Genomic DNA, 14,972 nt, shown 5'->3' with positions numbered 1-14,972 from the left:
TCTAGTTACATTGTGATGAATCGAACACCCATAGAGTTCTGGTGTTGATCATGTTTTGCTCGCGAGAGAGGTTTAGTCAACGGATCTGCGACATTCAGATCTGTATGTACTTTGCAAATTTCTATGTCTCCATCTTGAACATTTTCACGGATGGAGTTGAAACGACGCTTGATGTGCCTAGTCTTCTTGTGAAACCTGGGCTCCTTGGCAAGGGCAATAGCTCCAGTGTTGTCACAGAAGAGTTTGATTGGCCCCGACGCATTGGGTATGACTCCTAGGTCGGTGATGAACTCCTTCACCCAAATCGCTTCATGCGCTGCCTCCGAGGCTGCCATGTACTCCGCTTCACACGTAGATCCCGCCACGACGCTCTGCTTGCAGCTGCACCAGCTTACTGCTCCACCATTCAACATATACACGTATCCGGTTTGTGACTTAGAGTCATCCGGATCTGAGTCGAAGCTAGCGTCGACGTAACCCTTTACGACAAGCTCTTCGTCTCCTCCATAAACGAGAAACATGTCCTTTGTCCTTTTCAGGTACTTCAGGATATTCTTGACTGCTGTCCAGTGTTCCTTGCCGGGATTACTTTGGTATCTAGGTACCAAACTCACGGCAAGGTTTACATCAGGTCTGGTACACAGCATGGCATACATAATAGATCCTATGGCTGAAGCATAGGGGATGACACTCATCTCTTCTTTATCTTTTGCCGTGGTCGGTGACTGAGCCGAGCTCAATCTCACACCTTGTAACATAGGCAAGAACCCCTTCTTGGACTGATCCATTTTGAACCTCTTCAAAATCTTATCAAGGTATGTGCTTTGTGAAAGACCTATGAGGCGTCTCGATCTATCTCTATAGATCTTGATGCCTAATATGTAAGCAGCTTCTCCAAGGTCCTTCATTGAAAAACACACTTATTCAAGTAGGCCTTAATGCTGTCCAGAAATTCTATATTATTTCCCATCAAGAGTATGTCATTTACATATAATATGAGAAATGCTACAGAGCTCCCACTCACTTTCTTGTAAACGCAGGCTTCTCCATAAGTCTGCATAAACCCAAACGCTTTGATCATCTCATCAAAGCAAATATTCCAACTCCGAGATGCTTGCACCAGCCCATAAATGGATCGCTGGAGCTTGCATACTTTGTTAGCGTTCTTAGGATCGACAAAACCTTCCGGCTGCATCATATACAGTTCTTCCTTAAGATGCCCGTTAAGGAATGCTGTTTTGACGTCCATCTGCCATATCTCATAATCATAGTATGCGGCAATTGCTAACATGATTCGGACGGACTTTAGCTTCGCTACGGGAGAGAATGTCTCGTCGTAGTCAATCCCTTGAACCTGTCGATAACCCTTAGCGACAAGTCGAGCTTTATAGATGGTGACATTACCATCCGCGTCTGTCTTCTTCTTAAAGATCCATTTGTTTTCTATCGCTCGCCGATCATCGGGCAAGTCTGTCAAAGTCCATACTTTGTTTTCATACATGGATTCTATCTCGGATTTCATGGCTTCAAGCCATTTGTTGGAATCTGGGCCCGCCATCGCTTCTTCATAGTTCGAAGGTTCACCGTTGTCTAACAACATGATTTCCAGGACGGGGTTGCCGTACCACTGTGGTGCGGAACGTGTCTTTGTGGAACTACGAAGTTCAGTAGCAACTTGATCCGAAGTACCTTGATCATCATCATTGGTTTCCTCTTCAGTTGGTGTGGGCATCACAGGAACATTTTCCTGAGCTGCACCACTTTCCCGTTCGAGAGGTAGTACTTCATCGAGTTCTACTTTCCTCCCACTTACTTCTTTCGAGAGAAACTCTTTTTCCAGAAAGCATCCGTTCTTGGCAATAAAGATTTTTGCCCTCGGATCTTAAGTAGAAGGTATACCCGACAGTTTCCTTAGGGTATCCTATGAAGACGCATTTTTCCGACTTGGGTTCGAGCTTTTCAGGTTGAAGTTTCTTGACATAAGCATCGCATCCCCAAACTTTTAGAAACGACAGCTTAGGTTTCTTCCCAAACCATAATTCATACGGTGTCGTCTCAACGGATTTAGAAGGTGCCCTATTTAAAGTGAATGTAGCTGTCTCTAGAGCGTATCCCCAAAATGATAGCGGTAAATCAGTAAGAGACATCATAGACCGCACCATATCCAATAGAGTGCGATTACGACGTTCGGACACACCGTTTCGCTGAGGTGTTCCAGGCGGCGTGAGTTGTGAAACGATTCCACATTTCCTTAAGTGTGTGCCAAATTCGTGACTTAAATATTCTCCTCCACGATCTGATCGTAGGCACTTTATCTTTCGGTCACGTTGATTCTCCACCTCATTCTGAAATTCCTTGAACTTTTCAAAGGTCTCAGACTTGTGTTTCATTAAGTAGACATACCCATATCTACTTAAGTCATCAGTGAGAGTGAGAACATAACGATATCCTCCGCGAGCCTCAACGCTCATTGGACCGCACACATCGGTATGTATGATTTCCAATAAGTTGGTTGCTCGCTCCATTGTTCCGGAGAACGGAGTCTTGGTCATCTTGCCCATGAGGCATGGTTCGCACGTGTCAAACGATTCATAATGAAGAGACTCTAAAAGTCCATCGGCATGGAGCTTCTTCATGCGCTTGACACCAATGTGACCAAGGCGGCAGTGCCACAAGTATGTGGGACTATCGTTATCAACTTTACATCTTTTGGCATCTACACTATGAACATGTGTAATATTACGCTCGAGATTCATTAAGAATAAACCATTGACCATCGGAGCATGACCATAAAACATATCTCTCATATAAATCGAACAACCATTATTCTCAGACTTAAATGAGTAGCCATCTCATATTAAACAAGATCCAGATACAATGTTCATGCTCAAACTTGGCACTAAATAACAATTATTAAGGTTCAAAACTAATCCCGTAGGTAAATGTAGAGGCAGCGTGCCGACGGCGATCACATCGTCTCTGGAACCATTCCCGACGCGCATCGTCACCTCGTCCTTCGCCAGTCTCCGTTTATTCCGCAGCTCCTGCTGTGAGTTACAAATATGAGCAACGGCACCGGTATCAAATACCCAGGAGTTACTACGAGTACTGGTAAGGTACACATCAATTACATGTATATCAAATATACCTTTGGTTTTGCCGGCCTTCTTATCTGCTAAGTATTTGGGGCAGTTCCGCTTCCAGTGACCCTTCCCCTTGCAATAAAAGCACTCAGTCTCAGGCTTAGGCCCATTCTTTGACTTCTTCCCGGTAACTGGCTTACCAGGCGCGGCAACCTCCTTGCCGTCCTTCTTGAAGTTCTTCTTACCCTTGCCCTTCTTGAACTTAGTGGTCTTATTGACCATCAACACTTGATGTTCTTTCTTGATTTCAACCTCTGCTGACTTCAGCATCGAGAACACTTCAGGAATGGTCTTTTCCATCCCCTGCATGTTGTAGTTCATCACAAAGCTCTTGTAGCTTGGTGGGAGCGACTGGAGGATTCTGTCAATGACCGCCTCATCTGGGAGGTTAATGTTCAGCTGGGTCATACGGTTGTGCAACCCAGACATCTTCAGGATGTGCTCACTGACAGAACTGTTTTCCTCCATCTTACAACTGTAGAACTTGTCGGAGACATCATATCTCTCGACCCGGGCATGAGCTTGGAAAACTAGTTTCAGCTCTTCGAACATCTCATATGCTCCGTGATGCTCAAAACGCTTTTGGAGCCCCGGTTCTAAGCTGTAAAGCATGCCGCACTGAACGAGGGAGTAATCATCAGCGCGAGTTTTCCAAGCATTCATAATGTCTTGGTTCTCTGGGACGGGAGCGTCACCTAGCGGTCCTTCTAGGACATATTGTTTCCTGGCAGCTATGAGGATGATCCTCAGGTTCCGGACCCAGTCTGTATAGTTGTTGCCATCATCTTTCAGCTTGGTTTTCTCTAGGAACGCGTTGAAGTTCATGTTGACATGAGCGTTGGCCATTTGATCTACAAGACATATTTGCAAAGGTTTTAGACTAAGTTCATGATAATTAAGTTCTAATCAAATTATGAACTCCCACTCAGATTAGACATCCCTTTAGTCATCTAAGTGTTACACGATCCGAGTCGACTAGGCCGTGTCCGATCATCACGTGAGACGGACTAGTCATCGTCGGTGAACATTCTCATGTTGATCGTATCTTCCATACGACTCGTGTTCGACCTTTCGGTCTCCGTGTTCCGAGGCCATGTCTGCACATGCTAGGCTCGTCAAGTTAACCCTAAGTGTTTTCGCTGTGTAAAACTGTCTTACACCCGTTGTATGTGAACGTAAGAATCCATCACACCCGATCATCACGTGGTGCTTAGAAGCGACGAACTGTAGCAATGGTGCACAGTTAGGGGAGAACACTTCTTGAAATTTTTGTAAGGGATCATCTTATTTACTACCGTCGTCCTAAGTAAACAAGATGCATAAACATAATAAACATCACATGCAATTATATAGTTGTGACATGATATGGCCAATATCATATAGCTCCATTGATCTTCATCTTCGGGGCTCCATGATCATCTTGTCACCGGCTTGACACCATGATCTCCATCATCGTGTCTTCATGAAGTTGTCACGCCAACGACTACTTCTACTTCTATGGCTAACGCGTTTAGCAATAAAGTAAAGTGAGTTACATGGCGTTCTTCAATGACACGCAGGTCATACAAAAAATAAAGACAACTCCTATGGCTCCTGCCGGTTTTCATACTCATCGACATGCAAGTCGTGAATCCTATTACAAAGAACATGATCTCATACATCACAATTCATCATTCATCACAACTTCTGGCCATATCACATCACATGATCAATCGCTGCAAAAACAAGTTAGACGTCCTCTAATTGTTGTTGCATCTCTTACGTGGCTGCAATTGGGTTCTAGCAAGAACGTTTTCTTACCTACGAATAACCACAACGTGATTTTGTCAACTTCTATTTACCCTTCATAAGGGCCCTTCATCGAATCCGCTCCAACTAAAGTGGGAGAGACAGACACCCGCCAGCCACCTTATGCAACTAGTGCATGTCAGTCGGTGGAACCGGTCTCACGTAAGCGTACGTGTAAGGTTGGTCCGGGCCGCTTCATCCCACAATACCGCCGAAGCAAGAAAAGACTAGTAGAGGCAAGTAAGATGACAAAATCCACGCCCACAACAAAATTGTGTTCTACTCGTGCAAAGAGAACTACGCATAGACCTAGCTCATGATGCCACTGTTGGAGAACGTTGCAGAAAATTAAAATTTTTCCTACGGTTTCACCAAGATCCATCTATGAGTTCATCTAAGCAACGAGTCAAGGGAGAGAGTTTGCATCTACATACCACTTGTAGATCACGAGCGGAAGCTAGCCAAGGGGATGGTGATGATGGAGTCGTACTCGAACGTGATTCGGATCACCGATGTCCAAGTGCTGAACGGACAGCACCTCCGCGTTCAACACACGTACGGGACGGGAGACGTCTCCTCCTTCTTGATCCAGAAAGGGGGAAGGATAGGTTGAGGAAGATTGCTCCAACGGCAGCACGACGGCGTGGTGTAGTTGGTGCAGCAGTACTCCGACAGGGCTTCGCCAAGCATATACGGAGGAGGAGAGGTGTTGGGGAGGGGAGGGGCTGCGCCTTGGCTTGTGTTAAGCTCCCATGCGCCTCCCGACTATATATAGGGGTGGAGGGGCTGGTTTCTTGCCCTCCAAGTCCATTGGGGCGTTGGCCAAGGTGGGAGGAAAGAAATCCCATCATTTCCTTCCCCACCGATTGTTATCCCCCCTTTTTAGGGATCTTGATCTTATCCCTTCGGGATATGATCTTATTCCTTTAAGGGGGGATCTTGGTGCGCCTTGACCAGGGGTGTGGGGCCTTTCCCCCACTACTCACGTTCATGTGGGTCCCCCCAAGCAGGTGGGCCCCACTCCGGAACCTTCTAGAACCTTCCCGGTACAATACCGAAAAATCCCGAACATTTTCCGGTGGCCAAAATAGGACTTCCTATATATAAATCTTTACCTCCGGACCATTCCGGAACTCCTCGTGACGTCCGGGATCTCATCCGGGACTCCGAACAACATTCGGTAACCACATACAAACTTCCTTTATAACCCTAGCGTCATCGAACCTTAAGTGTGTAGACCCTACGGGTTCGGGAGACATGTAGACATGACCGAGACGTTCTCCGGTCAATAACCAACAGCGGGATCTGGATACCCATGTTGGCTCCCACATGCTTCTCGATGTTGTCATCGGATGAACCACGATGTTGAGGATTCGATCAAACCCTGTATACAATTCCCTTTGTCAATCGGTACGTCACTTGCCCGAGACTCGATCGTCGGTATCCCAATACCTTGTTCAGTCTCGTTACCGGCAAGTCACTTTACTCGTACCGTAATGCATGATCTCGTGGCCAACACTTTGGTCACCTTGAGCTCATTATGATGATGCATTACCGAGTGGGCCCAGAGATACCTCTCCGTCATACGGAGTGACAAATCCCAGTCTCGATCCGTGTCAACCCAACAGCTACTTTCGGAGATACCTGTAATGCACCTTTATAGTCACCCAGTTACGTTGTGACGTTTGATACACCCAAGGCACTCCTACGTATCCGGGAGTTACACGGTCTCATGGTCTAAGGAAGAGATACTTGACATTGGCAAAGCTCTAGCAAACGAACTAAACGACCTTTGTGCTATGCTTAGGATTGGGTCTTGTCCATCACATCATTCTCCTAATGATGTGATCCCGTTATCAACGACATCCAATGTCCATAGCCAGGAAATCATGACTATCTGTTGATCACAACGAGCTAGTCAACTAGAGGCTCACTAGGGACATATTGAGGTCTATGTATTCACACGTGTATTATGATTTCCGGATAATACAGTTATAGCATGAATAAAAGACAATTATCATGAACAATGAAATATAATAATACTTTTATTATTGCCTCTAGGGCTTATTTCCAACATGAAGGTGTCCTCGTTATCCACACATCTGGTCGGAGGACCGACCTGGGTTTTCATGAGTGTAGGCGGGTCCTGAAGTGCCCGTCAAGGGCGCTAGCGCATACCCCGGGGTGATCATCACCACCTGCACCTCACATCTCGGCACAGTGGAACGTGTAACCCGCCTGCTGTCCAAGTCAACCACTGAATTTCCTGTAATTCATAGCGCCTAACAGAACGTAGCAGCAAGGGACAACCCACCCATATAGACAGCCTGCGGGGAGGATGGCACTACTGGCAAAGACCGTCTGGCGAAAACGCCGCAGGCGCGAAGCGTGGTGGGCCTGCGCCGGGGAGCATAGGGAGGAAAGGGAGCCCGGACGGTGGAAGAGCCAGGGGAAGCCGGGTCATTTGACGGAAATGGAAGGTCCGAGCGGCTCATTCATTCTGGAAAAAAGAGGGGGGGAGCGAGCCAATGTATCAATGAATAGATACCGTCAACGGTATTAAGACAGCGTTGCCTACACGCGAATTTGCTTCCGAGGTCGAGCAGTCTCAATTTCACTACAGGATTTTAGAATGAATGCTGGGCTGGGCCACCTCAAATGGCGTGAGCCGCATGCGGGGAGACCCGCACGTACGGTTTTTAGGGGGATCCGGCCGGCCGGCGCCCACCCGACTAGAGGGACTGAGAAATTAATCGAGTACAAAACTTATCTTCAAGCTTTACCTTGTTTTGATCGTTTAGAGGGCGATCGCGGAGTCACTGAATGAAGTCCTCCCTCCCTTTCTTTCGGAGGTGCTGACCCGCTGCGAGGCGGATATGACTAAGTGACATATTGAATATGGCGACGACTACAGCATGTCGTAGAAGGAGATAAGAGGTGGAGCCAACGACCCACTAAGACTCACGTATCTACAACTACATTCCCGAGCGGCAGTCAAACGGAGGCGTGAATGCAAGATGCCAGCGGAATGATTGACCGGACAGAGGCTAGGGCAGCTTTCTTCCCACCGCGTCCTTCCTTGTGTGTCGGAGATACAAAGCGAGTGCACCGGAAAAGAAGGGGAACTGAATCGATCTATTCCATGGCGAAGCATCCGAAGCATAACTGCACACTCACACGATCTTTGCCGAGAGATAGGAGCATTCGGTGGAACCGGTGAACTACACTTGCTTCTTGATAGATGTGTGGGACAGAGGGCTCGTGGTACCTGCTGCCCGCCCTTCCTCCACTTTGATAACCGTGTGAACAGAGAGTGGGCAGACCAAAGGGAAGGAGGTCCTCATACGGAGTCGCACACTTGAGCAGTGCGGGAGACTGGAGAATGGGTCGAGTAAACTCCCTTAGGGCTGATTAAATCACAGACGAGGAACTTTTCTTTCTTTTTTTCTTTTTGATTTGAAGGGTATGTTCTCAAAAAATAAAGGCAGAGGTAAATACTTCGAAGAGGCGGCTCGGTAGGGATGGAATGGTCAATAGTCAAGTCAAGGATGACTTCTTTGTTGGCGAAACGATGGGGGAGAGAAAGCATGCCAGTGATTCTCTGAGCCGGTCTTCATTTCCAACGCCTCGGGAAACAGGTCGAGATAGATGACAGCACCTTTTTATCCTCTTCCTTACCGGGAAGGCGCACTTCTCTTCTTCTTCTGGCCTTCACCTCCTGCCCGGCCCGGAAATAGAACCCAGCCCCCTTTCTGATCCATTCATTTCTGCAAGCAGGCGGGATCCAGAGCTAAGCCCCCCTCCTATTCGAAGCCGGGTGTGGCCTCGCCCTTTTGCTCTTCCTTCAGTTTGGCTCCACGAAGGCGCCGCCTAGACTAGGAGCCCCACTCATATTCAAAAGGCACCCAGCTTTCAAGACGATGATAATAATTAGTCAACTTTTTCCAATATCATGGAATAGCATGGCCCGGGGCTAAGGTAACTCCAGTGGGAGAGCCGTGTTATGGGTGACCTTATTGCACGGTTCAGAGAGCACTTGTGTATGTGATGCAAGTGAACGTGTACGAAAAAGCTGTCGTAAAGTTTCGTTGTTCGTTCCATCGTTGACCCTATCTATGTTTCTACGATGGCCCAAGAACACGCTCATTCTTCAGCCGTAGAGAGACTTTTGAATTGTGAGGTACCATTACGAGCTCAATATATAAGAGTGTTATTCTGTGAAATAACTCGAATTTCAAATCATTCACTTGCTTCAACTACTCATGCTATGGATGTGGGAGCATCAACTCCGTTCCTTTGGGCTTTTGAGGAGCAGGAGAAATTGTTGGAATTCTATGAAAGAGTCCCGGGAGCCAGGATGCATGCCAGTTTCATACGACCTGGTGGAGTGGCACAAGATCTGCCTCTTGACTTATGTCGAGATATTGATTCCTCCACACAACAATTTGCTTCTCGTATCGATGAATTAGAAGAGATGTCAACCGGCAACCGTATCTGGAAACAACGATTAGTGGATATTGGTACTGTCACTGCACAGCAAGCAAAGGATTGGGGATTCAGTGGTGTAATGTTAAGAGGTCGTGCGACATGAAGACATTGATAGCAATATGGGGGAAGTTCCCATCAGGCAACAACGGTTCTGCCTGACCCTACAAAAGCATGCATATGTTGTCAGTAAAGATTTTGTGTGAAGCCTTGGAGACGACGTACCCGGGGCTAGGGTGAGCTGAGGGGGGACAGCGTAAGTGAGCGAATGTGTGTAAGCCCAGTCAAAGATTCCTATTCTAGGCGGGGCGGGCCATCAACCTTTGAATGGTGTTGGTCCTACGGACCGTGAACGGATTCGCCTCTGGCCTCTGGGCACATCGGAACCGCATGAGTTCACCGGGGTGGAGCACGGTCCGCCAAAATCGGCATAGGTTAGGTGCTATTGATGGAACATGGTAAGCCCATCTTTCTCCATATGAAAGTGCTGCGGGCACATAGAGATGTGGGTAGAGGAAGTCTCAAAAAGCGAAGGCCGAGCTGTAGGTCACGTGACCTGCACCGAAAAGGTGGCTGACTGGGCTTTCTCCTGGATCAAAGCGGATCAGCTTGCCAAATTCGTCGATCGAATCGGGCGCCCCGGAACGTCGAATGAAAGTGGTCTTTCTACAACCCTATTTATATGATTTTTAGGGCCCCTTTCCCCCTATCCCTCCCTTATGTTTAGGAGCGGGATCTGCCCAAGAACGACCTGTGGTGGTACGGAAGGCACGAACTCCGCAAGCGTCCCGCATCCTCTGAGAAAGAAACTCCTCAACCATCACAAGATAAAGAAGTATGACGCTCTGTGTCTGACTCTATTGGTCATAGTTCCTTGCTGTTGGGGCCGGTGCTCGTTTGCGCGCGTGTGAACCACCAGATCATAAGGAAAGATGCCTCTCGGGGCATCTGAGAATGATTCGAGCCGTATGAAGGGAAACTCCCACGTACAGTTTGTTTTGGGGGGGAAGGAGCCCGACAGGGTCCCCCCACTGACTTGGCCCGGGCCTAAGTGAAAGTGCAAAAGTGAAGTGGTGGGCCTACCCATCCCAACCTGGGGTATGCTGGGATTCGCGAAGAGCAGCACCTTACGATGTTCATGACCAATCGGATCTTGACGTACCAGTAGGTACCAGAGGAGATCGCTATGATCGTTACTGTATCCGTATTGAAGAGATGCGACAAAGTGTTCGGATCATTGTGCAATGTCCTAATCAAATGCCTAGTGGCATGATCAAAGCCGATGATCGTAAGCTATGTCCTCCATCACGATCTCGAATGAAACTATCCATGGAATCGTGCGCCGTGTGAAACGTAGATCATCGCCGTTCTTAACCGAGAATCAGGTTAAGCTCCGTCTCGGAACCGCCGTGGGGTTAGGAGTAAAGCATCCCGAGGTTGGCGCATCTCGTTGGGCATGGAGAAGCATTGGGAACCCCAATATCTTTCTTCAGAGCAGTTTCTTTTCCCGTCCCCTCGCCCCGGCATAGCGCTTCGCTTCCGGTTCTTCGGAGGAATCAACTGACTTCTCCCTTCTTCATTGATCCGAGGGAAAGGGAACCGTCTACTAGTTGGGAAGCTAGACATCAAGGTTGTGGCTTGATGAGGATAACTAAGCTGACACGCCGAAGTTGGCTGCTGGCACAACAGGGTGGTGCCTTACCGCACCGCAGGCGCACGCGCGGTAGCGTTCGTGGTGGTGCTTCAGGATTCCAATGTACTGCGTCCAGGATCAGAACGAGCTTGCTGGCGGACCACTGCCGTCCCATTCTTTAGTGAGCTGGAGCGCTGCCATCTTATCCACGGAAAACGCGTCAAGCTATCGCTTTAGGTCGAAGCACTAAAAGAAAAGGACCGGGAAACGCGGCGGCATAGGAACCACGGGAACCCAGGAGGGAGAAAGACGATGTACGGGATACGGGATCCTCGCAGTAGGCTGGACCAAAATCCAGCCGAGAGAGGGCAGCCTTTAGAAGCAACAGGTTGGGAAACCAAGAGAAGGCTTCGCCTTTTCTTATCTTCTTCCCGGCACAAAAAGAGGGATTAGCATTATTGACCCCATGAGAAAGCACTAACACCTTCCTCATCGGGGCTCCGCGCACTGGGAAAAGGCTTCCGCGACAGGAAACCGGCTACTAGTTAGGAAGTGAACATAAGGTATCAAGAGGTCCCTCACAGTCAGGTGCAATGCAATTGCCCCCTATTAGTCAAGTACCCCTCTTCCTATTTAGTTTAGGGGTTAAGGTGAGAAATGGCTTGATGAACCCTTCCGTTCACCACGCACCGGCCCCATTCACTTGCAACTCGTAGAGGCTGTAAGTAAACAGTGCCCCACTAAATTCAAAGTGACGGTGGGGTTGAAAGACGAGAGTGCCTACCTCCGCGCCGAGAGTGCCCGCCCTTTCTGTCAAGTAGGCTACTTTTTCCGGAACACAGTCCAGAATAAGCGTTCCTGTGTATATAGATATCTTCGATGCTGTCATTTCGACATGTCCGCTTCAACCCCTCTTTCGCCTCCCAAAAAGGAAAGTTGGCTTGACGAGCGCAGATGAGGAAGCGGGAGCAATAAAACCAAGAATCTCTTTCTTTTCTTTCCAAATACTTTATGAAGTTAAGGGGCTAAGAGAAGCGCTTTCGCTACTGAGAAAGCGAATGGTCAGCGCGAGGGTTCGACAACTTAGCCGAGCGTTAGCGACGCGTCATTCTCATAGCGAGGCGCTTCGAGTTAGCGAAGCGCTGTAGTAGCGTCGGAGACTATGTGCTATAATGCTGAACTAAGGACGTTCCGCCTTATCTATAGAAGCAGTCGACTGAGTTCTGAACGAATGGGATCCTTGGTGGGTAATGGCTCAATCTATAGATGGAAAGCCTTATGATGGGAAACTACCACGTTAGGTTTGGAGAGAGATGGGACCCGTTATAGTTTAGGGGGAGCAGATGCAAGCTTTTTCTTTCCATAGCCGGCCAAATGACTACCGGATCATCGGTCTACTCTACCTCAATTCACCATTTCGAACTTTATACAGAAGGTTTTTCCGTACCAGCTCCTTCTACCTATACCGCAGTTGAAGCACCTAAAGGTGAATTTGGTGTCTTTCTTGTCAGTAATGGGAGTAATCGTCCCTACCGTTGTAAAATAAGAGCACCTGGCTTTGCCCATTCACAAGGACTCGATTCTATGTCCAAACATCACATGCCAGCAGATGTAGTCACCATCATAGGTACTCAAGATATTGTGTTTGGAGAGGTAGATAGATAGGGCGTAGTCTTGCTCGATCAGGACCCTAGCTTTATTGCGAGCCAAAACTGCCTGAAAGAAGCAAAATGGAAAAGGATGCAAAATGCAATGGGATTCCTGATCCAATAAGAAATCCCAATTCGGAGTTTGTTTGGATCAAATTCCTATGTTATACTATTCCATTCTCGATGATGAATCGATTTGATAGATCAGATATTGTTATTCCAAATATTGATCTGATTCAGTATCATCAGAATGACAAAAGCTGACATAGTTACTAGTGGTTCGAGGAGAAATCCTTTCAATCATCAACGCCCTTTTCTACTAAAACTGCTATTCGTGATACCGGTCAAATCGACTATTCTCATCAACTTTGAGTCTCTTCCCTCTCGTATGACTGTCAAAGTGGAGTTCCTTCTCTATAAGAAGAGCTGGTCTAGAGTGTGATTCGGATCAAAACAAATGGATGAGCCTCGTTTTGCTTCAGCAAGTGTACGCTGCACTAAGGAGTCGAATCGACTTATCCGAACTTTCCTACCAAGTTCGAGCTCTTGCTCGCTCTATTTCGTGAGCTGAGCTATTTATACCGATATATACTATTGAGTGAGATGGAGAAAGACAATGGTGGTATTCCATAGGGAGATCCTGTGTTGGATGATAAAGAGGGTTTGCCTTTCGAGAAAGGGGCTTGGCTATCTCCGTCTCCATGTTATAGGACGTATCAAATATATCTATCGATCTATACCATATGGTGAGCCAACTAACCCCCACTCCAATCCAATACTTGCTAGCGCAGGGAATCGATCATCTGTGGATGTTCAGCCAAAGACTCTAGCCCCGGATTCCGATAACTTCTACGATTCTCTCATTATTCAGTGTCCAGATGGAAGGGATGTTTGTTATTCACTTCGGTCAGAAGAGGAATTGACACTCAAGAGCACGCATTTTTTGTTTGCATTCCTATTTGAGAGTGCCCCTCCCTCCTATTTGGTTGGAAGTTTCCTGCTCAAGTTGAGAAAGCAAGGGCTGACCGGACTGCTGCTCACTCTTGCGCTTCAACGGCAGTATTGTCTCCATCTTTCGCCCACCCAGGGGTTAGGGTTATATTTGGAAAGAATCTCTTGTATCAGCAGATACGAGAATCGGTCGTGCATATTATCATATAGAAATGTGAATCGAGATGCATCTGGATGAGAGTTTGGCTTTCTTTTGGCAAAAGATGGATTGTTTTCAGCAAACTAGCAATCTGTGGAGATGGCTGATCTGTCCCACCTTGATTGATAGCGATATAGCCACTCTCATTTCAATGCGGCACATTGATACCATCATTCCAATCTTCTATCGTCCGTGCTAAATACCATGAAATTAAGTAGCTAAGGTCTAGTGGACCTATTTAAACAAGGATATGCTGATCCTTCTCTGTCGACTTTTCCACTATCAACCCCAAAAACCCAACTCTGCCTTACGTAAAGGAAATTAGTACGATTCACTTCTGGATTTGAAATCACTGCTTATACCAGGTATTGGGCATACAAGAACATTCTGTAGTATTAGTAAGAGGAGGAAGGGTTAAGTATCTTTGAACTCGGTGTGAGATATCGCATTATTCGAGCTGGATGCAGTCGCAGTAAAGAATCATCAACAAGGGCGTTCTAGTGCGTTGTAGATTCTTATCCAAGACTTGTATCATTTGATGATGCCATGTGAATCAAGCAACAGGAGAAGGACCCAATAACGAAAGTTTCGTAAAGGGACTAGAGCAGACTACCATGAGACAAAAGATCTTCTTTCTAAAGAGATTCGATTCGGAACTCTTATATGTCCAAGGTCAATATGGAAATTCTTTCAGAGGTTTTCCCTTACTTTGTCCGTGTCAACAAACAATTCGAAATACCTCGACTTTTTCAGAACAGGTCCGAGTCAAATAGCAATGATTCGAAGCACTTCTTTTTCCATTACACTATTTCGGAAACCTAAGGACTCGATCCTATGGATATGGAAAATACAGGATTTCCGATCCTAGCGAGAAAAGGAGGGAAACGGATACTCAATTTAAAGTGAGTAAACAGAATTCCATACTCGATCTCATAGATCCCTATAGAATTCTGTGGAAAGCCGTATTCGATGAAAGTCGTATGTACGGCTTGGAGGGAGATCTTTCCTCTCTTTCGAGATCCACCCTACAATATGGGGTCAAAAAGCAAAAAAATAAGTGATTTTAGCCCTTAGAAAAAGAAAACGGATTCTTGAACCTCTTTCACACTCATGTCACGTCGAGG

The 14,972-nt window shown here is 47.1% G+C and overlaps 1 protein-coding gene and 1 pseudogene across 1 annotated transcript in view; one reads left to right on the top strand and one right to left on the bottom strand.

Annotated features, from left to right (window-relative positions):
• Positions 1-7,703: 7,703 nt before the first annotated feature.
• Positions 7,704-8,696, bottom strand: LOC119279050 (annotated as a pseudogene).
• Positions 8,697-14,928: 6,232 nt separating this feature from the next.
• LOC119280446 (30S ribosomal protein S7, chloroplastic-like) overlaps positions 14,929-14,972 on the top strand; it is a 749-nt gene continuing 705 nt past the window's right edge. The window contains exon 1 of the mRNA XM_037561290.1: positions 14,929-14,972. This exon is cut by the window's right edge and continues 705 nt beyond it. Coding sequence (XP_037417187.1) covers positions 14,959-14,972 — 14 coding nt within the window. The 5' untranslated portion in view covers positions 14,929-14,958.

This window comes from Triticum dicoccoides, chromosome 3B (genome assembly GCF_002162155.2).
Source record: "Triticum dicoccoides isolate Atlit2015 ecotype Zavitan chromosome 3B, WEW_v2.0, whole genome shotgun sequence".
NCBI lineage: Eukaryota > Viridiplantae > Streptophyta > Magnoliopsida > Poales > Poaceae > Triticum > Triticum dicoccoides.
This window is presented reverse-complemented; position numbering and strand designations above follow the sequence as displayed.